The sequence below is a fragment of the Megalobrama amblycephala genome, linkage group LG4 (assembly GCF_018812025.1).
Source record: "Megalobrama amblycephala isolate DHTTF-2021 linkage group LG4, ASM1881202v1, whole genome shotgun sequence".
Lineage (NCBI taxonomy): Eukaryota > Metazoa > Chordata > Actinopteri > Cypriniformes > Xenocyprididae > Megalobrama > Megalobrama amblycephala.
Window position 1 is genome coordinate 3,643,174 of NC_063047.1, and position 25,666 is coordinate 3,668,839.

Genomic DNA, 25,666 nt, shown 5'->3' on the forward strand with positions numbered 1-25,666 from the left:
CTAATTAAATCTTATAGTAAAGTGTTACTGAGTTTTGTGAAATAAATAGAAATTATGCCATGCTATGGAAATTAATTTGTCAAAGGTGTGGGAACCCTGAAAGAAACAAGCATGTATGGATCAGATCTGTCTGACACTAGAGGGGGATGTGGATTCAGTTTTTATAGCACACAACTCTCAATCCTGTCATCAAATTAAAGTAAATCAACTGTGTGATGCTTTGCAGCTGCTGTAATTGTAGTACATTCCAACTGAGTTAAGACTGAAGTATAAGATTAAAGGACTCTGAATAGGAAACATTTGGGAAGGGGTCATGAAGTGATTTTAATGCTTCTTGAGAGTCACTTATAATGTTAATAAAGCAAATGCTGAAAAACAATTATTTTCAACCTTTATCCTGAGCCTCTGTCTGAAATTACCCATTTTTTAAGGCCTGTGCCTTTAAAGCTTGTCAGTAAAATGTTATTGAATAGGAAACAGTACTCACTGTTGCATGAGTAAAATAATATCCAATAAAAAAAAAAAAAATTCATTTACAGACAAAGCATCATGAAATCATTTATTATGGTTTGTGATGCAGCTGCTGTCAGATCCAATACAGTTGACTGCTTCATCTGTCAATAGAAGTTTCTTAGTGAACTGTCTGTTACATCATGCCCCATTTACAAAACAAAATGCTGTGAACAAACATATAATCCTGAACACATCTGTATTTTGTATCAGCGTAGAAAGCGTCAGTCATTATAATGACTTCAGAAACCGAACGCACATCTGTATACTGTATCGGCGTAGACGGCGTCAGTCATTATAATGACTTCAGAAACCGAACGCACATCTGTATACTGTATCAGCGTAGAAAGCGTCAGTCATTATAATGGCTTCAGAAACTGAACACATCTGTATACTGTATCGGCGTAGACAGCGTCAGTCATTATAATGGCTTCAGAAACTGAACGCACATCTGTATACTGTATCAGCGTAGACAGCGTCAGTGATTATAATGACTTCAGAAACTGAACGCACATCTGTATACTGTATCAGCGTAGACAGCATCAGTGATTATAATGACTTCAGAAACCGAACGCACATCTGTATACTGTATCAGCGTAGACAGCATCAGTGATTATAATGACTTCAGAAACCGAACGCACATCTGTATACTGTATCAGCGTAGACAGCATCAGTGATTATAATGACTTCAGAAACCGAACGCACATCTGTATACTGTATCAGCGTAGACGGCGTCAGTCATTATAATGACTTCAGAAACTGAACGCACATCTGTATACTGTATCAGCGTAGACGGCGTCAGTCATTATAATGACTTCAGAAACCGAACGCACATCTGTATACTGTATCAGCGTAGACGGCGTCAGTCATTATAATGACTTCAGAAACCGAACACACATCTGTATACTGTATCAGCGTAGACAGCATCAGTGATTATAATGACTTCAGAAACCGAACGCACATCTGTATACTGTATCGGCGTAGACAGCATCAGTGATTATAATGACTTCAGAAACCGAACGCACATCTGTATACTGTATCGGCGTAGACGGCGTCAGTGATTATAATGACTTCAGAAACCGAACGCACATCTGTATACTGTATCGGCGTAGACAGCATCAGTGATTATAATGACTTCAGAAACCGAACGCACATCTGTATACTGTATCAGCGTAGACGGCGTCAGTGATTATAATGACTTCAGAAACCGAACGCACATCTGTATACCGTATCGGCGTAGACGGCGTCAGTCATTATAATGACTTCAGAAACCGAACGCACATCTGTATACTGTATCAGCGTAGACAGCATCAGTGATTATAATGACTTCAGAAACCGAACGCACATCTGTATACTGTATCAGCGTAGACGGCGTCAGTCATTATAATGACTTCAGAAACCGAACGCACATCTGTATACTGTATCAGCGTAGACGGCGTCAGTGATTATAATGACTTCAGAAACCGAACGCACATCTGTATACCGTATCGGCGTAGACGGCGTCAGTCATTATAATGACTTCAGAAACCGAACGCACATCTGTATACCGTATCAGCGTAGACAGCATCAGTGATTATAATGACTTCAGAAACCGAACGCACATCTGTATACTGTATCAGCGTAGACGGCGTCAGTCATTATAATGACTTCAGAAACCGAACGCACATCTGTATACTGTATCAGCGTAGACGGCGTCAGTCATTATAATGACTTCAGAAACCGAACGCACATCTGTATACTGTATCAGCGTAGACGGCGTCAGTGATTATAATGACTTCAGAAACTGAACGCACATCTGTATACTGTATCAGCGTAGACGGCGTCAGTCATTATAATGACTTCAGAAACTGAACGCACATCTGTATACTGTATCAGCGTAGACAGCATCAGTGATTATAATGACTTCAGAAACCGAACGCACATCTGTATACTGTATCGGCGTAGACAGCATCAGTGATTATAATGACTTCAGAAACCGAACGCACATCTGTATACTGTATCGGCGTAGACAGCATCAGTGATTATAATGGGTTCAGAAACTGAACACATCTGTATACTGTATCGGCGTAGACAGCATCAGTGATTATAATGACTTCAGAAACCGAACGCACATCTGTATACTGTATCAGCGTAGACGGCGTCAGTGATTATAATGACTTCAGAAACCGAACGCACATCTGTATACTGTATCAGCGTAGACAGCGTCAGTGATTATAATGGGTTCAGAAACTGAACGCACATCTGTATACTGTATCGGCGTAGACAGCATCAGTCATTATAATGACTTTAGAAACTGAACGCACATCTGTATACTGTATCGGCGTAGACGGCATCAGTCATTATAATGACTTCAGAAACCGAACGCACATCTGTATACTGTATCGGCGTAGACGGCGTCAGTCATTATAATGACTTTAGAAACTGAACGCACATCTGTATACTGTATCGGCGTAGACAGCATCAGTCATTATAATGACTTCAGAAACCGAACGCACATCTGTATACTGTATCGGCGTAGACAGCATCAGTCATTATAATGACTTCAGAAACTGAACGCACATCTGTATACTGTATCGGCGTAGACAGCGTCAGTCATTATAATGACTTCAGAAACTGAACACATCTGTATACTGTATCGGCGTAGACAGCGTCAGTGATTATAATGGGTTCAGAAACTGAACGCACATCTGTATACTGTATCAGCGTAGACGGCGTCAGTCATTATAATGACTTCAGAAACTGAACGCACATCTGTATACTGTATCGGCGTAGACGGCGTCAGTGATTATAATGGGTTCAGAAACTGAACACATCTGTATACTGTATCGGCGTAGACGGCGTCAGTGATTATAATGACTTCAGAAACCGAACGCACATCTGTATACTGTATCGGCGTAGACAGCATCAGTCATTATAATGACTTCAGAAACCGAACGCACATCTGTATACTGTATCGGCGTAGACAGCATCAGTCATTATAATGACTTCAGAAACCGAACGCACATCTGTGTACTGTATCGGCGTAGACAGCATCAGTCATTATAATGACTTCAGAAACTGAACACATCTGTATACTGTATCGGCGTAGACAGCATCAGTGATTATAATGACTTCAGAAACTGAACGCACATCTGTATACTGTATCGGCGTAGACGGCGTCAGTGATTATAATGGGTTCAGAAACTGAACACATCTGTATACTGTATCGGCGTAGACAGCGTCAGTCATTATAATGACTTCAGAAACTGAACGCACATCTGTATACTGTATCAGCGTAGACGGCGTCAGTGATTATAATGGGTTCAGAAACTGAACACATCTGTATACTGTATCGGCGTAGACAGCGTCAGTCATTATAATGACTTCAGAAACTGAACGCACATCTGTATACTGTATCAGCGTAGACGGCGTCAGTGATTATAATGGGTTCAGAAACTGAACACATCTGTATACTGTATCGGCGTAGACGGCGTCAGTCATTATAATGACTTCAGAAACTGAACGCACATCTGTATACTGTATCGGCGTAGACGGCGTCAGTGATTATAATGACTTCAGAAACTGAACGCACATCTGTATACTGTATCGGCGTAGACGGCGTCAGTCATTATAATGACTTCAGAAACTGAACGCACATCTGTATACTGTATCAGCGTAGACGGCGTCAGTCATTATAATGACTTCAGAAACTGAACGCACATCTGTATACTGTATCGGCGTAGACGGCGTCAGTCATTATAATGACTTCAGAAACTGAACGCACATCTGTATACTGTATCGGCGTAGACGGCGTCAGTCATTATAATGACTTCAGAAACTGAACGCACATCTGTATACTGTATCGGCGTAGACGGCGTCAGTCATTATAATGACTTCAGAAACTGAACGCACATCTGTATACTGTATCGGCGTAGACGGCGTCAGTCATTATAATGACTTCAGAAACTGAACGCACATCTGTATACTGTATCGGCGTAGACGGCGTCAGTCATTATAATGACTTCAGAAACTGAACGCACATCTGTATACTGTATCGGCGTAGACGGCGTCAGTCATTATAATGACTTCAGAAACTGAACGCACATCTGTATACTGTATCGGCGTAGACGGCGTCAGTGATTATAATGACTTCAGAAACTGAACGCACATCTGTATACTGTATCGGCGTAGACGGCGTCAGTGATTATAATGACTTCAGAAACTGAACGCACATCTGTATACTGTATCGGCGTAGACGGCGTCAGTCATTATAATGACTTCAGAAACTGAACGCACATCTGTATACTGTATCGGCGTAGACGGCGTCAGTCATTATAATGACTTCAGAAACTGAACGCACATCTGTATACTGTATCGGCGTAGACGGCGTCAGTGATTATAATGACTTCAGAAACTGAACGCACATCTGTATACTGTATCGGCGTAGACGGCGTCAGTGATTATAATGACTTCAGAAACTGAACGCACATCTGTATACTGTATCGGCGTAGACGGCGTCAGTCATTATAATGACTTCAGAAACTGAACGCACATCTGTATACTGTATCGGCGTAGACGGCGTCAGTCATTATAATGGCTTCAGAAACTGAACGCACATCTGTATACTGTATCGGCGTAGACGGCGTCAGTCATTATAATGGCTTCAGAAACTGAACGCACATCTGTATACTGTATCGGCGTAGACGGCGTCAGTCAATATAATGGCTTCAGAAACCGAACGCACATCTGTATACCGTATCGGCGTAGACGGCGTCAGTCATTATAATGACTTCAGAAACCGAACGCACATCTGTATACTGTATCAGCGTAGACAGCGTCAGTGATTATAATGACTTCAGAAACCGAACGCACATCTGTATACTGTATCAGCGTAGACAGCGTCAGTGATTATAATGACTTCAGAAACTGAACGCACATCTGTATACTGTATCAGCGTAGACAGCATAGACACCATAGGCCAGTGGGCGTGGCCTATGGTGCAAAGATGTATAACTATTGGTCTATGTATAATGATGTCTTGCTCTGGAGGCACTCATTTGCATATGAATTTACCCATGTGACGTCAAAGATCCCGCAATATCAAAACAAGCAGTTATGGAGCTTGATTAAATAAATGCTTTATTTATAATTTATAATGCTTTAATCTCTTAATTGCAGGATGTTTTAATGGTAAAAATACCTCTTATATGTCAAAAGATCAAGGAAATTTGATTTCTCATGTCATGACTCCTTTAATGAAAGGCCTATATCACTGGAAACATGTGCAGCTGCCATAATAGTGTCACATTGTTAAAGACTAGATAAGGCTGTTAGTTGACCCCGTCCCAGACAGATGTTAAGGCCAAAGTGCAAACATATGAACTGCCAGACAATAAACTTATGTTAAATCGTTACGTAGATTAAAGCTGCAATTTCAGTATTATGAACTCATAACTGCACTGAACTTATGCTTTAGACTTAGATGATCATTTTAAGTATGTACATTGTGATGAATATATTTTTTTGTGATATTTGGGTTTCCATGGTCAGAAAATCTGCAATTGTCAGGAAATTGCAAAGCCTAACAAATAAAATCTGAAAAGTCATGGCTATTTTTATAATCAGTCAAGTAGAAATTGTATTTTATACCTAATTTAATTGTATATTTAAAATGATAACGTGTTAAACTTACTCCAGTAAGCACAAATGACTATAAACAGAAATGCACTGGTTATGAGGTGCAGGAACCCTCTAATACTTATAATGTAAGGAAAAAAACTATAGCTAATGTGTTTAAATGTCATTTCATACCCGCTTTCATTCATGGACGAGAACTGCTGTACCACTGCAGTTGAGAATTGATGTAAACAAACTGCTGAATTTGTATCCCAATAGTTTGCATATATCTTTTGTTTGTGCAGCACTGCTGAAAATGTATATGCATGATTATACTCCATTATGAATCTCACAAATGGACCAGTTTCTTTGTAATACAAAGGCTGGAGAAATGCTCCCCAGAGACCTGATTTTACTTTAGTACTTTAGACTGTTTTGGTATATGCAGCACAGGTCAATCACATGTTTGGGTCAAAGGTGTGGTGCGAAAACTCTGGAAAGTTTTCCACGAAAAATACTGCCAGTGTCATGTGTCAAGAACAATGGAAAAGTCAGCATATGAAGTTACTCAGTGCAGGAAATTCTGCTGTAATATTAGCCATTTTAATACATTAATATGTCATCCAGTTGCATGTGCAAACATTTTTACGTCATTTGCACTCGTTTATTTTAAGATCTTTTCACTCAAAGCATATATAAGAAAAATATTTGCAGAAACATTCCAGATTATCAACATGAACTGTGACTTCACTGAAGATGATGTTACTAATAAAAACATATCGGAGAAATATCCTGAGGCTGTTCGTTTAGACTTTGTCCTGCATTTTTGTCGTAACAGTTTCCTTCAAACCAACTGTTAGTCAGGTTGTGTTGACAACACACAAGAGCACGTCATGGCAAAACAGTCCACAAACTTCCTCAAGCACACTGACCCTGAATTTTTAACGGTTTGCATGGATAAAATCATGTGCAAATCTGAAATAGTATTTTTTTTTATATGATTTTATATGGGTTTTGCAGATTTCCCTCAACCATCATTCATATTCATGATGTATTTTCGGTTATAAATTCACCTATTTTGTTTTGTGAATTTTGGAAAAATGTTTAAAAAAAAAAAAAAAGAAAAAGAAATACAAGTATGTATTGATTTTCTAGGCTTTGAATTTAATATTACTTTTATTGACTAATATTTGACTTTTTCTGATCCACTTGCTGATTAGTAAAAGTGTCTTGTTCATTGTTTATTGCTGAATTTTGAGTAAATATTATGTAAAATAAGTGTTAAGTTTAGTGCACATTTTATTTTTCTGTCATTAATGTGTATTATTTTGTATATTTCAGCATTATACTGGCCAATCTGCTCTCTTGATATGCCTTAATTCATTTTTACATATAATTTCAATATTGCCTATCTGCAATATAGAAATAATATAATTTATACACTTTATTAGGTAAATCAGGATTGTTATGCATTACATGACCTTTACATGATCTGCAGTGAATGTGCATGAACCGGACATCATCTTTCCAGAATGCTAAACATTAACCCACATTGCTTTAAGTGAACAAACAAGCCACTTTTATCAGGAAGGACCAGATTATATTACACTGGGAGGGGCTTGAAGGTTTCTGCCCCTTTCTGAGCATCAATAAAAGGAGGAAACGTCCCGGCTTTGAGCACAGCTGATGCTTCACCAGAACAGCCACTGGATGCCTTTCCAAACAGGAGAGATCAGATCTCTGACCTGTAGCTGAGGGTAACCCTCTGAGAAGCGGATGAAGAAACAAATCTTACTACTTTTCACATACAGAGGACTAGTGAGCAAAGGAAAAAAGAGTAAAAGAAGAAAATGGCCAATTTTATATTACGGAAAGCCGAGCCCAAGGACGTGTCTGACATACTGCGACTCATAAAGGTGATGAATTCAGTTTGAAACCTGACTGATGCTGTGTAACTATTAAATACTGATGGTAAAGATGTGTTTGTGATGATGAGATCTGAAGAGTTGCAGTAGTGCTGTCAAATCGATTAATCACATCTAACATAATAATGATATGATAAATGTGATTAATTGCAATTAATTGTGATTTCATAGCACTACTAGTTAGTAATCCTAACTTTTTAACCTGAATATGTATCTTTCATATTAGGAACTGGCAAAATTTGAGGAAATGGAAGATCAAGTTATTCTCACTGAAAAAGGTAAGTACATTTAAAAGTACACTAGACGTCAGACGTTTGGAATAATAATAGTTTTTTTTTTATGTTTTTTGAAAGAAGTGTCTTCTGTTCACCAAGGCTGCATTTATTTGATGAAAACAGTAAAAAAAATGTGAAATATTACAATTAATGATTTCTGAAGGATCATGTGACACTGAAGACTGGAGTAATGATGCTAAAAATCCAGCTTTGACCACAGGAATAAATTACATTATACACTATATTGAATTAGAAAACAGTTATTTTAAGTTGTAATAATATTTCAAATTTTACTGTATTTTGATCAAATAAATGCAGCAGAAAAGACTTTCAAAAACAATAAAAAAAATCATAATTATTCCAAGCTTTTGACTGCCAGTGTAAATGCAGTAACTTTCACAATTTGTAGCAATTTGTTTCACAACACTTTTGCTCCTGTAGATCTCCTGGAGGACGGTTTCGGAGATCATCCGTTCTATCACTGTATAGTGGCTGAAGTGCCTAAACATCACCAGAGTGCTGACGGTAAGACTGAACCTGCACAAACTCTTCACTTCAATGCACAATATGTTTTTTCTCCCCCAATTCAGGTTGAAGTGAGCACAACTGAAGTGTGTTACACTCCCACAGACGCTTGGGTTACCAAAAGTGTTTCTGTGCAAAATGATGCAAAACAGTGTTTGGTAACACTTTGCATTGCAGTGCCCGTGTTACGCATACTATAAACATGAAGTACATGCAGTTCGTTAGTATAAGTTCACCCAAAAATGAGATTTTAGGAACATTATAATTATGCACACTCCAAAAAATGATTTTCGTACTCAGTTTTTATCTTGTTTTCCAGTAATATCTAAACATTACTTAAGATATTAAGTCTTTATTTTAATGAAATTAAGAGAGCTTATGCTTAAAGCAAGAAAAAATATCTGCCAATATTGTCAAAAAAAATCTATTTAATTCAAAGGGAAAACAAGATTATTTTTCTGACCCAATTGGCACATATTTGTTCTTGTTTTGAACATAAAGTGATCAATTTTTCAGAAAACAAGACTTAAAATCTTAAGTTTTTGCTTCTCAAGTGAATGTATCTTGATTTAAGAATGTTTAGATATTTGAACTGGATTTAAAAATACTGAGGAAGAACATTTTTGGGTCAAATTTGGGACTGCTTCCACCAATTGACTTCAAATAACTTGGATTATATTACATGTATAGTTTTGGTTTGTTGTGTTGAAAAGAGTTGCATGGAAAATTTGGTTTAGAATGACATGAGGGTGAGTAAATAATGCCAGAGTTTCTTGTTTGGGTGAACTGTTTACTGAACTAACACTGTCACATGAACACTGGAATGTAAAGTGTCTTTTTTGTGCATCTGAACATTCATCACAGAGAATTTCAGTTGTTTGACCTTTGCCAAGAACGCTTATCCAACCCCCCTCTGTAATTTATTGTCTTCAGGCTACAGTCTCTTGCTTCGCCATGTACATTGCCCGTGGCGTGTACATGGATGGGCGGGGAGGTAACTGAAAGATCGGTTACATTAGTGTAACATATACAATAAACCAGAGGTAAGGCCCACAACACCTGGGGCGTCACCAGCCTTACACCACACAACAATATGCCCAAAACTAACAACTTCCTTACAGATGGATCATATGGATTTGTTACCATACTCACAACTAGGGATGGGAATTGCAAGGAATGAACGATTCCATCAATGAATCTTTTAGTAATTTTGAGGAAGAACAAATGTGCAAATGTTTGGGAAAGATTCTAATTGCATTCTAATTGCCATGGCAACGGCAGTGTTTATTTTGTAACCACATTCCATCTACATCTGTGGAGGAATGAACGTCATTAAAAGTCTTTCTAGTGTGTTTTGATTCCCAATCCTACTCTGCTGCACTGCAAAAAATGTTTTTCTTAATCATTATTTTTGTCTTGTTTTCCAGTATAAATATCTGAACATCCTTAAATTAAGATGCGTTTACTTGAGAAGCAAAATGACTTTTGATATTGAGTCTTGTTTTCTGAGAAATTGATAAAAATGAAGCAAGTTTATGCTTAAAAATAAACCAATGGGGTCAGAAAAATTGTCTAGTTTACCCTTTGAATTAAGTTTGGCAGATAGTTTTGTTTTAACTCATTTAACCGCCAGCACAAAAATAATAATAATAAAAAAAGTTCCCAGCCAGTGCCAGCATTTTTGATAATTTTCACAAAAGTTTCATGGCCCCTAGAATATTTTGTTGTATGAATATCTGAACATACAATATATCAAAAGAAAGAACAGAGCCTCTGCTTTCAAACAAAAAGTAGCTTCATGCATTGTTTTGCATCAACACTTGAATATGTGTAAGTTTCATTTAATGTTTAATGATCGCGTTATTTTACATGCGCATAAGCAATGCTTCTATCACTTGTTTCTGCTTCTTCTCCTGTGTTTTGATTCGGAGATTCTGTACTCTTTCAGAGGATACGTAATAGTGCCCCCTACCATATAACAGTGAAAACATGGATTGCCGGAAAATTCTGTTAATGGCAGGGAAAGACTTAAGAACAAACTCACTTAACCCTTATGCGGTCTTCACATAAGGGACTACACTCGTGGTCTTCGGGGTCTCTGATTTTTTTTTGTACTGATTTTTTTTCAGTACAAAAATGCTAAACTTAGTAAAAAGTAATTTTTATTGTTATAATTGTGATTTCATAACATTTAGATATGAATCCAACTGAAAAAAAACTTGTGCAAAGACGTCTTTCAGTCATTCAAATAGCACATAGCAAATAGTGGAGCTCTGCAGCCATCTACTGGTAAAAGTGATATTTTTTTTTACTTTTAAAACAGCATTTTTCAAAAGATGGGCAAAAATCTTACACTAAACCATGTCACATTATCCATGTTATCCACATGAATGAAAGTTAGAAATCTGGGCCTTTTATAAAGTGAATTTTACTTAAAAAAATCCTGTAATGTTCATGCATAAAATGCCTATTTCAAAAAATATTTTTTAATTTATTTATATAAATTTAAAAGAAATCACAAATCCTCCAAATACTGCACAAATGTTGAGAAAAAACATTAATATACAGAGTAAAATTACATTGGTTTTTATAAAATATATTATATTGTTACAAAATTATATTTTGTTGCCCGGGGTCTCCAGAGACCCCGAAGACCACGAACGTAACTTTTTTTTTTACACTAACATAAAAAAAAGATATCACTCCAATTTTTTTTTTTTTATTTGTAGATCTTAAAAGTGTTAACCACCGTACAAAGTCTCATGCCAACAAAGAGACAAAGAGAAAGTTTTTTTTTTATTTGAGCAAACATCATTTGCGGGTCAAAAAGACCCCGAAGACCGCACAAGGGTTAATTTTGATACATTTTTTTCAGAAATCAAGTCATAACATTTTGCTTCTCAAATAAATCTGTCTTGTTTTAGAGGTACGTTTGCACAACAACAATGTAGTAAAAACGTAAAAGTTTTTCTTTGCTTTTTCGTTTAAGACGACAACGTTGTCAAAACGATCCCCATTCACATGGATCCGCGAAAATGACTAAAATCGCTGTATTCTGCTGCCAGGCCAGTAGATGGCGATGTCAATTTGTAAAGAAACCAATAGACTGAACACGTAACACACATGTGGATGACGTCACTGTTTTCACAAATTCACGTTTTTGTAGTTTACTCAGAGACGATAACGGTATCGTTTTCAAAAACTTGCACTTTGAATGCCATTTTCAAAAGTTTGCATTTTCAGGCCCTCAAAACTCTGTTGTCCTGTAAATGAACACCCAAAACACATAAAACATTTTACTTTTTAGTTGAAAATGTTGTGTAAATGACCCCTAAGAATGTTTATATATATATATGTGTGTGTGTGTGTGTGTGTGTGTGTGTGTGTGTTATATAAAACTTAGTCTTGTCAACATTTTGTGTTCATTGAGATATTGTTTAAAATGTTACTTTTCAAAAGGGGTGTACTCATTTACCCTGAACACTATATATATGTACTGGAAAACAAAAAATACTAAGTAAAGAAAAATATTTTTTGCAGCGTGGTATAAATGTTTAAATCAACACAAATAAACGTGAAAAGAAAACGTGAAATGACAGATTAATCTAAAATATGACACCTGGAATGACATGACTGTGGTGTATGCGAGGGTTGTGATGCCAATAATTCCACCCAAAATTAATTTCAGCAAAGAAAATTGCAATTAGTCTCCATGTAAACTCTGTCTTATCTGTGATTTTGAAGTTGCTACAAAATGTATTCTCTTGCTGCAAACAATAGAGTGATTGAACCTTTTTTCCAGGTCATGTGATCATTGGCTTTGCCATGTATTATTTCACCTATGACCCCTGGATTGGGAAGCTGCTCTACCTGGAGGACTTCTACGTCATGAAGGAGTATCGGGGTATGAATGTGACCTTATGCATTTGTGAATCATCAAATTGTCAGATTTATGAGACCGTCATGTAACACACTTTTCCTTCTGCTCAAATTAGGTTTTGGAATTGGGTCTGAAATCCTGAAGAAACTGAGTCAGGTAATTTCCTTTATAACAGCTAAAGATCAGTAGCTTCTATTTCTATGAGCTTTTCCTGTTTGTATATATATATATATACACACAAACTTTTATGTTAGAACTTTTATGTTTCGATTTGACAGCACTAATATTAACTAATACATTTTGATTTAATTCCAAACAAAAACATTACATTCAGTATTCTTTTCCTGTAAAAGTGTAGCCTACTTCTTTTCACAAGAGTACCAAAGCTCAAAGTATACATTTCTAGTTAACAATTAGTCCCAGGTTAATGATCTGACATTATACAACCCCTCCAATCTTCATGGCAGTATATCTTGTTCCCAATCATTTACTGGCTCTCTGCAGACGGCGGTCAGGACTCGGTGCAGCAGTATGCACTTCATCGTGGCGGAGTGGAACAAACCCTCCATTGAGTTCTACAAGCGGCGCGGAGCTTCAGATCTCTCGCTGGAGGAAGGGTGGAGGCTCTTCAAGATCGACAAGCAGAACCTCCTCAAGATGACTGACGAGGAGTGAACCGGATGGCAGGAGGAAACATGTAGTGTTGTGTTTAGTCTATGATTGACCCTCTGGTGGACAGATCGTTCAGGGTGTGACGTTACTTTCAAAACCTTTGATTCTTACCCATATTTCTATATAGCTGTCCTCTTTATATGTCATTGTGTTTTTTTTAATAACAACAAGTATTAAATAATAAATGTATGCAAATTAGTGTATATATAAAGTAGAATGCATCATTTGCATGTTTAAACATTACATTTTGGAAAACTTGTAGTACAAAACAATTACTGTGATTAATCAATGATATCTATTTGTTAAAGTTTTTACCCTGTTCACCCGAGTGAATAGGTGTCTTAATAAAATCACTATTAAATATATTACTCAGTTTTGTTCCTGTCTGTTTTATTAGAGATGTTTGCTCATACTTACGATTTGAACAAACATCTAACAGTAAGCATTAAAGTCACAATGAATCAAAGTTGACATTTGTTATAGAATATTGTCGTATTTATTAAAAATGATCTGTGCACATCACTTTTCTTTTTAATTCATGTGCCTCATAATCTTTAATCAAAATCCCTCTTGCAGTGACTTCTCTTCTCTGATGATCCACCAATAGCAAACCACAACCATCCAATCAATTCCCACAGACAAAATCAAGCCCCGCCCTACATTTGTTCTTTTTCGAGAAGCTGTTTCACACAGATATATGTCACAATAGGACTAGTATCGCAACTTCCGTTTCATGCAGATTTTTTGTTTTGTTTTGTCATTTAGTTATTTATTGAGACAAACACATCAATACAAAACACCACATCCAGTCCCTCACCTAATTAATTGGTTATTGGTTGGTTAATTGGTACAGTTTACAATATATTACAACAGAACAATATGTAATAATACAGACATTAGCCAAAACAAAGTAAGCTTTAAAGGGATAGTTCACCCAAAAATGAAAATTTGATGTTTATCTGCTTACCCTCAGCGCATCCAAGATGTAGGTGTCTTTGTTTCTTCAGTAGAACACAAATGATGATTTTTAACTGCAACCGCTGCCGTCTGTCAGTGGTATAATGCAAGTCAGCGGGAACTTGGACTATAAGAGTAAATAAAACACAACAGACAAATCCAAATTAAACCCTGCGGCTCGTGACGGCACATTGATGTCTTAAGACACGAAACGATCGGTTTGTGTGAGAAACCGAACAGTATTTATATCATTTTTTACCTCTAATACACCACTATGTCCAACGGCATTCATCACTCGATTCGTTTGGTCTGATCGCGCTCTGACAGCGGCAGTGATGTCTCGTGCATATACTTCAATGAGAGCGAGACATCACTGCCGCTGTCAGAGCGCGATCAGACCAAACGAATCGAGTGATGAATGCAGTTGGACATAGTGGTGTATTAGAGGTCAAAAATGATATAAATACTGTTCGGTTTCTCACACAAACCGATCGTTTCGTGTCTTAAGACATCAATGTGCCGTCACGAGCCGCAGGGTTTAATTTGGATTTGTCTGTTGTGTTTTATTTACTCTTATAGTCCAAGTTCCCGCTGACTTGCATTATACCACTGACAGACGGCAGCGGTTGCAGTTAAAAATCATCATTTGTGTTCTACTGAAGAAACAAAGACACCTACATCTTGGATGCGCTGAGGGGTAAGCAGATAAACATCAAATTTTCATTTTTGGGTGAACTATCCCTTTAAGCCCAAAGTACAGTTCACTTTTTATGTCTACGCAAGAGTCTGCGTACAGTGTGCGTGATGTGAATTTTCTCATCAGAAGAGTACTTACGTACTGTACATATGCGCTCCACTGGATTTTTGTAACCGAAGGTCGCACATGCGCTTTTAATTGTTTTTTTGCAGTAATTAGTTTATCCACAAGGTGGCAACTGTGCCCAGGGGTGTTGATTCACATGGTAGTCAAAGTAATACTGCATAAACAGAACAGACCGGATAACATGCAAGCTACAGCGACAATGGAGGTCTACATAGATGAGAGATTGTGCAAAGAGGTTAAAAAATACCCTCAACTCTAGCATGAAAGAATACAAAGATGTTTACATGGGTTGTAACTTGTGGCGAGAGATTGCTCAAAACTGTGCATGCCTCGAATGCTTGTGTATGCATACGAGTCGAATGAAGTATACTTTGCAAGGCTGTGTTTTCAACTGTGCAGCTTAAAGGGTTAGTTCACCCAAAAATGAAATTTCTGTCATTAATTCTTCACCCTCATGTCGTTCCACACCTGTAAGACCTTCGCTCATATTCACAACACAAATTAAGATATTTTTGTTTAAATCAGAGATGTTTTTTTATCCTCCATTGAAAGCAACAAAATTACCACATTCAGGATCCAGACAAGTAGTAAAAACTTCATTAAAATAGTCAATGTGACTGCAGTGGTTCAACCTTAATGTTATGAAGTGACGAGAATAGTGTTTGTGTGCAAAAACAAAACAAAAATAACGACTTAATTTAACAAATTCGTCTCTCCCCGTCTCTGCTAGGCTATTTTTGCTGCAGTCCGAACAGTGGTTCAGTATTGGCCAAAGCTGGTCACGTGAACAGGAGCCGTCCAATAATGAGCCGGCATTTGGACATAAACACGGAAATACAGCACTGCACCAAATGCGTAACAGACTGACAGGGAAGAGGAAAAGTTTTTGAATAAAGTCATTATTTTTTTGTTTTTGCACACAAAAAGTATTCTTGTCACTTCATAACATTAAGGTTGAACCACTGTAGTCACGTTGACTATTTTAACAATGTTTTCAATGGAGGATAAAAAAACCTCTTGGATTTCATTAAAATATCTTAATTTGTGTTCCGAAGATGAATGGTCTTACGGGTGTGGAACGACATGAGGGTGAGTTATTAAAGCTGCTGTAGGTAACTTTTGTAAAAAAATATTTTTTTCATATTTGTTAAACCTGACATTATGTCCTGACAGTAGAATATGAGACAGATAATCTGTGAAAAAATCAAGCTCCTCTGGCTCCTCCCAGTGGTCCTATTGCCATTTGCAGAAATACACCGCTCCCGGTAAGAAACAACCAATCAGAGCCAGGAGGAGTGTCTTAGCAGTGTCAATCAATCAAGCTCGCGTGCGCGCTGATCACACCCCTCTCATGCACAGCGCCAGCGCATACAAGCTTCAAGATTACCGGTGTGCCGCAGCTTTGCTTATGGCGAAATAAAACGATGTTATATGCAAAGGACCACCCTGAAATCTACAAGAAACCATGCCATACATAATTTGTCCGTCCTGTTTTGAAATTATCTTAGTTGTGTAGTTCTTAAAAAATTAAACAAATCAAGCAGGGATAGCTCCCTCCACCTCGGAAAAGCCGCTCCGATATTTACCCTCGTTTTATTTCGGGCTCTATCTAATTCTTTCTTTTTGGCTTTTTTATCATCGTCAACTGTCTTTTTCCGTTTACCCGTCTTTATTTTATGAGCATATGCCACTCGAGGAATTGGCAGTTTGGATTGTTTTTCCGCCATAAGCAAAGCTGCGGCACACCGGTAATCTTGAAGCCTGTATGAGCTGGCGCTGTACATGGGAGGGGTGAGATCAGCGCGCACGCGAGCTTGATTGATTGACACTGCTAAGACACTCCTCCTGGCTCTGATTGGTTGTTTCTTACCGGGAGCGGTGTATTTCTGCAAATGGCAATAGGACCACTGGGAGGAGCCAGAGGAGCTTGATTTTTTCACAGATTATCTGTCTCATATTCTACTGTCAGGACATAATGACAGGTTTAACAAATATTTAAAAAAAAATTTTTTTTTACAAAAGTTACCTACAGCAGCTTTAATGACAGAAAATTCATTTTTCGGTGAACCAACCCTTTAAATTGACCCTTCGCCAGGAGTTTGATTGACAGGTGATCTAACCAATCATAACGCCAAATCCGCCGTTGTGTCCGACAAAGCAGTCAGGGGAGTTAGTAGAGTAATGTTGGTGGACTTGAACTTGAAAAATGTTGTGTACTGATGCGGTTGAAACAACATTCCTTCTGATGTTCATTCATATTTTTTTAATGCTATAAATTAACTAGTAGGAAGAGATGATCAGTTTACAAGCCGCTTGAACTGAGGCGCTACAGCGATCTGGCACAACACAAAATGGATTTTTTTTTTAAATTTCTAAAAAAAAATTAAATTTGAGACTACATTTGAAAAAAAAAGAAAAAAAAGGGGGATATATGAAAATCAAGTCATGCACGTAGTAAATAATATGTCTGCTACTAACATGTCAATAATGCTCAATCAAAATACGGCTCACACGTGTGAGAAAACTCGACAAAAAACTGACTCCAAACAAGCCGACTAGCAGAGAAGGACAGGTATTAACAGACGTGGAAGCTGGGAGTGAGTCAAAAACAGACTCCCAGAGGAGAGCTGAAGCAGAAAATGTGAGGAAAAGTAGCTGGTTATAGATCAGTGGTTCCCAATCCTGGTCCTGGAGGCATCCCAATTTTGCATGTCTCCTTTCTCTAACACACCCAATGTGCAGTGTTGGGGTGCCTCCAGGACCAGGATAGGGAACCACTGTTCTAGATGACTCGGAATGTCAGGGAACATGCAAGCTAATTTAATTTTAGAACAGTTTAGGGTGTATGTTGTCCTCAGGTGTTTGTCCTCATGCGTCTTGTTGGGGAATGTTGTGCTGCTCCTTTACCACTGAATAGCAAAGCCCTACAGCGCCTAACGTCTTGGCAGCAGCTTATACACAGACGAGCGTCTCTCAGTCCAGCTGTATTACAGTCTGTTGTTTGCTGGAGTGTATTCCTCTGTAAGACATTTCTTAGAAATTCCTGGGAACAGAGCCAAACTGAATGATAATTACAGAATTATTTGTAAAGGCCTGTCCGTTGCTGCAGTATATGCTGCTGCAGGCAGGTGGAATGTGACACTGTGATTGTTCAGGGGTTTTTTAAACTGTAATTAAAGGATTAGTTCTCTTCAGAATTCAAATGTCCTGATAATTTACTCACCCCCATGTCATCCAAGATGTTTATGTCTTTCTTTCTCAAGTTGTAAAAAAAAAAAAATGAACGTTTTTGAGGAAAACATTCCAGGATTTTTCTCCATATAGTGGACTTCACTGGGGTTCAACGGGTTGAAGGTCCAAATGTCAGTTTCAGTGCAGCTTCAAAGAGCTCTACATGATCCCAGACGAGGAATAAGAGTCTTATCTAGAGAAACCATCGCTCATTTTCTAAAAAAAAAATAAAATTAATATACTTTTTAACCACAAACGCTCGTCTTGCACTGCTCTGCATCTCCATCTCATCTTCTTCTCCATCTTCAAAATCGTCCAACATCGTTGCTTAACGTTTTTTTGTAAAGGGCGTTTGATAGTCTTTGCAAGTTTGCTTTGTAAACACTTGCTCTGAACTTCCACCTACATCACGTGTGACCTTTCCAACATGATTAAGTAATGTGTGGAGCATCACAGAGCAGTGCAAGATGAGCATTTGTGGTTAAAAAGTATATAATTTTTATTCTATTTTAGAAAACGAACAATGGTTTCTCTAGATAAGACTCTTATTCCTCGTCTGGGATCATGTAGAGCTCTTTGAAGCTGCACTGAAACTGACATTTGGACCTTCAACCCGTTGAACCCCAGTGAAGTCCACTATATGGAGAAAAATCCTGGAATGTTTTCCTCAAAAACCTTCATTTCTTTTTGACTGAAGAAAGAAAGACATGAACATCTTGGATGACGTGGGTGAGTAAATTATCATGAAATTTGCATTCTGAAGTGAACTAATCCTTTAAACTTAGAGATGGTTAATCTTGGAAACTCATCAATATGTGATGCAGGTTGTTTCTTTCTTGAGTGTTTCAGTTTTGTTGGTCTAAAGGAAATATATAGCTGTGAAAAACAACAATGCCTTCCTGCCCTGTGACGTCTGAGACATCCTTACATACAGTTTTCAATAGGTCCACTGTAAAAAATGACCGTGATTTTAACAGTAAAAGACTGTAAAAATGCTGCGGTGAAAAACTGTTGATTGGTTTACAGAAAGTTTCCGTACTATATACGGTGAATAACTGTAATAGATCTAACGGTACATTTAATGTAATTTTACGGTAAAATACCGTTAAATTCACAGTTTTTGGAAGTGAAAAATAACAATTCATTGTAAAATTTACAGTGAAAAACCGTATATTGACATTCCCACAATTCCCTGCGTGACACTTCACATTTGATATATTTTCGTTGAAATAACTCTGTTTCTTCTTAGTTTTTTTTCATTTTTTTCTAATCAGTTATGTACATTAGGGTTTTATGTTACATCTAATGTTGTTAAATTAATGTTTATTGCATTTTTAAAATTTCATGCATGTTACCATGATGGTGTTTAGTGTGTGTGTGAATGACACTGTGTGCACCTTCTATATATTAGTATTGTGCTTCTCAGCTTGTGGAAAAGCTGCTTGTGATGAACTTTGATTCATCATGTGACTCTTATCACCACTGTGTTTGGTGACTGTCAGTGTATTATAAAGGTACAAAACAGATATTAGTACTTCATTAGGTTAGTAAATTAACATTATATCAGTTAATGAAATACGTTATTTTACCGTAAATTTAACAGATTTAAAATGTAAAATTCACATGTAACTCCGTAAGTATGTTTACGGTTTGATGTCATTTTTACAGTATTGTTCTGGTAACCACAGCTGCCGGTATTTTTCCGTAGAAACAACAGGATTTTTTTTACAGTGTCTGTTGCCTTATTTTACAAATATTAAGAAAAATACATGAATGCCTTTGTTGGGTCAAGTGTCCTGGAAATGACTCGGTCTCCATGTCGTCAGAGGAAACTTCTATAAGTCTCCCAATAGAGAATTCCAGCTGAGAGCGGATGTGAATGAGTCAGTGCTGATTGTATCCCATTCAGAAATACAGTCCGGCTCATGGACTGAAACTGTAACCGGAAAAATACTTGTGCTTGTGCTTAGATATGGGCTGCGTCCGAAAACTGGAAAATGCTGCCTTCTGAGGACACATTTCAAGGTAGTAAGGCATCAAGGCACGTCCGAATCCAATGTTAGCTTCACTTCCTGTCTCATGAGATACCTTCCTCAGATCGATTTTTGAAGGAAGCATGGATGTATCCTTAGCTGCCTTTGATATCCCACAATCCAGTGCTTTCCATTCTGTGACGGTTGAGCTAGAAAAATAAAGATGGCGTCCGAAAGTTGCGTTTGCTGCTCAGTTTGTGTATAAATGTACGATTTTGGCCAACATATTTCAATTTTGATATAATTTCTATCGAGAAATTACTACTGTAATAATTAAATATTTGTTTAGTTCTCACCAAAGCTCGCGCTATATTGCTGTAGATCATTAAACTGTTACGCTGCCTCAGAAGTCTGTCTGAAATCAGTTTCGTGAGGTGCCTTCTCGCACAAACGCTGCTGTACAAGTCATTCTCTTATAAGACAGCGAGGCAGCAAGACAGCTACCTAGGTTTTCGGACGCAGCCTAGGGCTATTGTAGACATCCAGAGATAGTGGGGCTAAAAGAAAGTTTGCAACTGTGTGTTTTATTTACACACCAGTTTTATTCAGAAGCCCAAACTGAGCAAAAAATTTGGTGCGGATATTTATATGGCCAAAAAGGAAGATGAAATTCTGATGCTTGTAATGTAAATCAGTAAGATCTTTATAACAGTATAGCAGATACTTACATAAAATTACTATAAATGTCAGCCATCACTCTATATCTGCCAATAATATGTATGAATAAGATGATATTTAAATGTTTACAGTTTTATGGCCAAAGCTCTGTACACTGGGTTAAAGATGGACAAAACCAGCGTTAAATATTTGACCCAACCTGCTGGGTAGTTTTATTTAACTCAACTATTAATTCAAAATGACTGTATTGCTCACTTAAAATGAACCCAAAATAGGTTGGAAATTAACATTTATTAATAAGTTTAATGAATAATACTTAAACAATAAACATTAATTAAATTGCTTATTAATAAATGTTCACCTTTTGATTGTTATTGTTGACTCTAGTAATTGTGTGTCTGATTTTTAATTTCCAGCCTATTTTGGGTTCATTTTAAGCCAGTCATAGTAATTTTTAAACAATAGTTGGGTTAAATAAAACTGGCCAGCACGTTGGTCAAACATTTAACCCAACCGCTGGGTTTGTCCATTTTTAACCCAACTTGGGTTATTCCTCGTCTGGTATCGTTTAAAGCCCTTTGAAGCTGCACTGAAACTGACATTTGGACCTTCAACCGTCTGGAGTCCATTGAAGTCCACTATATGGAGAAAAATCCTGGAATGTTTTCATCAAAAACCTTCATTTCTTTTCGACTGACGAAAGAAAGACATGAACATCTTGGATGACATGGGGGTGAGTAAATTATCAGGAAAAATTTATTTGAAAGTGAACTAATCTTTTAAGGTTATTCAACCTTTGAAATACCTATCATTGCACACAGAGCTTGATGCATGCTAATGCATGCCTCTGTATATCAATATCTGTGACATCAATCTCCATTATCAAAAACAATGTATATCCATGGTTACTCATCCAAAGAAGTATGCACACTCAGTTTGACCTAATGAGACACACTGACAAAAATAGTATCCCTAAATCTGCAGACAAAGCATCATCACAAATGATAATTATGGAAATATTTTAATATATCCTGTTTTCACTCAGCAGTGCATTAACCTTTGAAGTCTACAGTTTCTTCCTGCTCTATAGGTGTGAAGTGTTTGATCTCACGTCTGCAGAGTTTCCGTGCTTGTTTCTGCAGATGATGTAAACACGTGTACTGTAAATATGTGAGTAAATGAGAGCAGAGTTTTCATTTTTGAGTGAACTTTTCATTTAATTGTTTGAATGTTTGAGCTCAAGTAGTTGCTAATCGCAGTTGAGTTAGGCAACATGCTTTTGTGCAAACTGCGAAATATGCTGGTCCTGTCTTGGCTTGATATAATGACACACTACAGTATGAGGACTAGAAAATAAAGCAAAGGACACTGTATTCTGCAGTCAAATAACATTTTTATTTGTATTTGAAAATAATTTTCAGTGTTTAGGTCCCTCATGGTGGTACAATGATAGTATCTGATGATGCTTTTGTACTTTGATATATGCTGTGGGTTCCCAGGTGAAAAAAATACTATAGTAAATACTATAGTGTTTTTGAACCATACTATAGTAAATTGTAGTATACTGTATATATTATAGTATTTCCAACACTTTGTAATGAATGCTACAGCTACAACATACTGTAGTATTAACTATAGTGAACTGATAAACTGCATAAATACTGTAGTATACTTTAGATTTTACTACAGTAAACTGTAGTGTATATTGTAGTATAATATAGTTTAATATACCCTAAAGTTGTAGAAAACTTTTTTGTTTATACTATACTATACTATACTATACTATATTGTTTATACTTAAACTTTGTAATTTGTTTATACTATACTATTACTATATTGTTTATACTTAAACTTTGTAATGTTTATACTATACTATACAATACAATACTTTGTAATTTGTTTATACTATACTATACTATATTGTTTATACTTAAACTTTGTAATTTGTTTATACTATACTATACTATACTATATTATTCTTAAACTTTGTAATTTGTTTATACTATACTATACTATACTATACTATACTATACTATACTGTTTATACTTAAACTTTGTAATTTGTTTATACTATAGCTGTTATATTATCACAGCAACTATATAATTACCACAATAAATTAATTCAAGTACTTTACTATAGTATGGTTCAAAAACACTAGAGTATTTACTATAAATTACTATAGTATTTTTTCAACTGGGTTTAAATGAACATTTAAAACAAAAGGTTATGATAAAATTAAGAAATATATGAATATTTAGTGTTAAATCATTCTACGATCATTAGATATTCATGCCAGTTTTTTTGTTATAGCTATGGACCATGAAATTATATTATAATTAAAAAATAATAGTTCTAATTTAATATTAATTCATTATTCTAATAATTTTGTGTTCTCTAAAGTGCTGAAAAAGAAGAGTAAACTACAACCAAGTGTAAAATATTTATAATAGGACAGAATCAGTGTCTCAGACTTCAGTGGTTGGCAACTTTACACAATATCCGAAACTACTGCATCTTTGATCTGGTTCGTACTGGTTATCGCGCTGTACTACTGATGCGACTCAACCCAGTACTTCCTGCCGCTGACGTCAGCGCCCAGCATATAAATAGCGCTCGAGCTCAGCGTTCAGACAAAGCGCTTCCGGCGACGACTTCATGTAATTCTTCACTGACAGGGTGAGAAACCCAGACTTTCAGCTGAGGGTAGCCCCCTTGGAACCGAATGAAGAAACAAATCTTACTACATTTCACATACCGAGGACTAGTAAGAAAAGGGAAAAAGAGTAAAAGAAGAAAATGGACAAGTTTATATTACGGAAAGCCGAGCCCAAGGACGTATCGGACATACTGCGACTCATAAAGGTAAAAACGGAGCTACGGCGCATGCGTATAACGTTACGCATCATTATTATTATTTTTTATTTTTTTATATAAATATATAGAAAATGTTTGTTTGTGGAATAATTCACGCTATTTAATTAATTTTAGGAACTTGCGAAATTTGAGGAAATGGAGGAACAGGTCGTCCTGACCGAGAAAGGTACACAATTGTTATATTCGGTCTCCAAAATCGAGCGTTTTCGTTTCAGTTTATGATATATGGATGTTTTTTTTGAACGTATGATGATTATTTATGCCTGTTTATTTTTTTAGAGTTGCTCGAGGACGGTTTCGGAGATCATCCGTTTTATCACTGCGTCGTCGCTGAAGTACCGAAAGATAAACAGTCTCTCGAAGGCAAGTTAACGACAACATCAGTGTTTTATTACAAAAAATAACTGAGCTACTCCTGTTTTCATTGTGGATACAATATTGTTGGAATTTTTTTTTACAATTTATCTTTCTGCGTCATGCGTAAGAAATGACGTCAGAGCCGCTGAATCAGCGTCCTGTTAGTTTCTCTTCTCTTTAATCCTCAAGTTTTCCACTTCAGGTTATACAGTGGTTGGCTTTGCCATGTACTACTTCACTTATGACCCCTGGATTGGGAAGCTGCTTTATCTGGAAGACTTCTATGTGATGAAGGAATTCAGAGGTATGAATAATAGATGCTTAAACTGCTGTAAACAAAGAATTGCTTTGAATTGGTCATATAATGTATCTTTCTGCTATTCAGGTTATGGGATGGGCTCTGAAATCCTGAAGATGCTGAGTGAGGTATACATAATGCATTATATTTTCTGCATAAATATTGCATGCATATTTTCTTGTCAATATGGGTTTAAGTCATTTTAAACTGATTTATTCTAATCTTTTTGCCTGTAGACGGCAGTGAAGACTCGATGCAGCGGCATGCACTTCATCGTGGCCGAGTGGAACACGTCCTCCATCGAGTTCTACAAGCGGCGCGGAGCTTCAGATCTCTCCCACGAGGAGGGATGGCGTCTGTACGAGATTGACAAGTGCAACCTACTCAAGATGTCATCCAAGTAGACGCCAGTGCAGGAGGGAAAAGTTAAAGGAGCATTTCGACAGCAATAGAGTAGATCAGTGTTTCCCAACCCTGGAGGCACACCAGCATGACACATGCTCCTAATCAAACGCACCTGATTCAACTTGTCAGCTTGTTTGTAGAGACGCCTAGACCAGAAGTAGAAATGTGTGCTGTTGGTGTGCCTCCAGGAACGGAGTTGGGGAAAACCATAGTTGATACACCTGCAATGTATCGTTTTAAAATAAAGCTTATACTTTAAGAATGAGACTGTGTGATTGATCACTGATTGGTCAGGATGTAAAAAACACTAGCAACTCTTATGTTTTGGTTTATTGCTGCAGAGTTTTCTCTGTGACATATTATTTTCAAAATATAAAATCATATCTTGATGAGTAAGTTTTCATCTAACAGACTGATTAAAAAGTTGTGTTCGACTTGAAGTGACGCTGCGCAGACCAGTTGGTGTATGACATCAAAGAACCGTGACTTGCGGCTCCATATGCTTTGAAATCGCTCTTGTGCTACTTTGTCATAACACACATCAAGTCGAACAGACCGAATGACATCCTTTAGAAAATGTTTTAATCATGTGATGCTGTTTGGAAACAAGCAAGACCTCTAAATCAAGACACAACCAGTTCAGAGGTTGTTTTAACGCTTCCAGTTGCAGTTTTGTTTGTGTAGAAA

The 25,666-nt window shown here is 37.0% G+C and overlaps 2 protein-coding genes across 3 annotated transcripts; both read left to right on the plus strand.

Annotated features, from left to right (window-relative positions):
- The first annotated feature begins 7,769 nt into the window (after positions 1 to 7,769).
- On the plus strand, positions 7,770 to 13,750 carry sat1a.1 (spermidine/spermine N1-acetyltransferase 1a, duplicate 1). Its single transcript, XM_048186863.1, has 6 exons — positions 7,770 to 8,021; positions 8,257 to 8,308; positions 8,747 to 8,830; positions 12,633 to 12,734; positions 12,826 to 12,866; positions 13,215 to 13,750. Exons 1-6 carry the CDS (start codon positions 7,956 to 7,958, stop codon positions 13,383 to 13,385), a joined length of 516 nt encoding a protein of 171 aa, XP_048042820.1. The 5' UTR covers positions 7,770 to 7,955; the 3' UTR covers positions 13,386 to 13,750.
- Positions 13,751 to 23,659: 9,909 nt separating this feature from the next.
- Positions 23,660 to 25,244, plus strand: sat1a.2 (spermidine/spermine N1-acetyltransferase 1a, duplicate 2). Of its 2 annotated transcripts, XM_048186875.1 has the most exons (6): positions 23,662 to 23,907; positions 24,034 to 24,085; positions 24,199 to 24,282; positions 24,479 to 24,580; positions 24,662 to 24,702; positions 24,811 to 25,244. In XM_048186875.1, exons 1-6 carry the CDS (start codon positions 23,842 to 23,844, stop codon positions 24,976 to 24,978), a joined length of 513 nt encoding a protein of 170 aa, XP_048042832.1. In that variant the 5' UTR covers positions 23,662 to 23,841; the 3' UTR covers positions 24,979 to 25,244. The 2 variants fall into 2 exon arrangements, with proteins under 2 accessions (XP_048042831.1, XP_048042832.1); XM_048186874.1 differs by having other exon boundaries at positions 23,660 to 23,907; positions 24,479 to 24,702.
- Positions 25,245 to 25,666: the final 422 nt, after the last annotated feature.

Excerpts from the sequence above, each read along its gene's own strand:
- sat1a.1 (XM_048186863.1), top strand. The coding sequence starts at position 7,956 with ATGGCCAATTTTATATTACGGAAAGCCGAGCCCAAGGACGTGTCTGAC. Across the intron at positions 8,022-8,256 it reads ACATACTGCGACTCATAAAG|GAACTGGCAAAATTTGAGGA; the intron begins GTGATGAATTCA and ends CTTTCATATTAG. Across the intron at positions 8,831-12,632 it reads ACATCACCAGAGTGCTGACG|GTCATGTGATCATTGGCTTT; the intron begins GTAAGACTGAAC and ends CCTTTTTTCCAG.
- sat1a.2 (XM_048186874.1), top strand. The coding sequence starts at position 23,842 with ATGGACAAGTTTATATTACGGAAAGCCGAGCCCAAGGACGTATCGGAC. Across the intron at positions 23,908-24,033 it reads ACATACTGCGACTCATAAAG|GAACTTGCGAAATTTGAGGA; the intron begins GTAAAAACGGAG and ends AATTAATTTTAG. Across the intron at positions 24,086-24,198 it reads GGTCGTCCTGACCGAGAAAG|AGTTGCTCGAGGACGGTTTC; the intron begins GTACACAATTGT and ends TTATTTTTTTAG.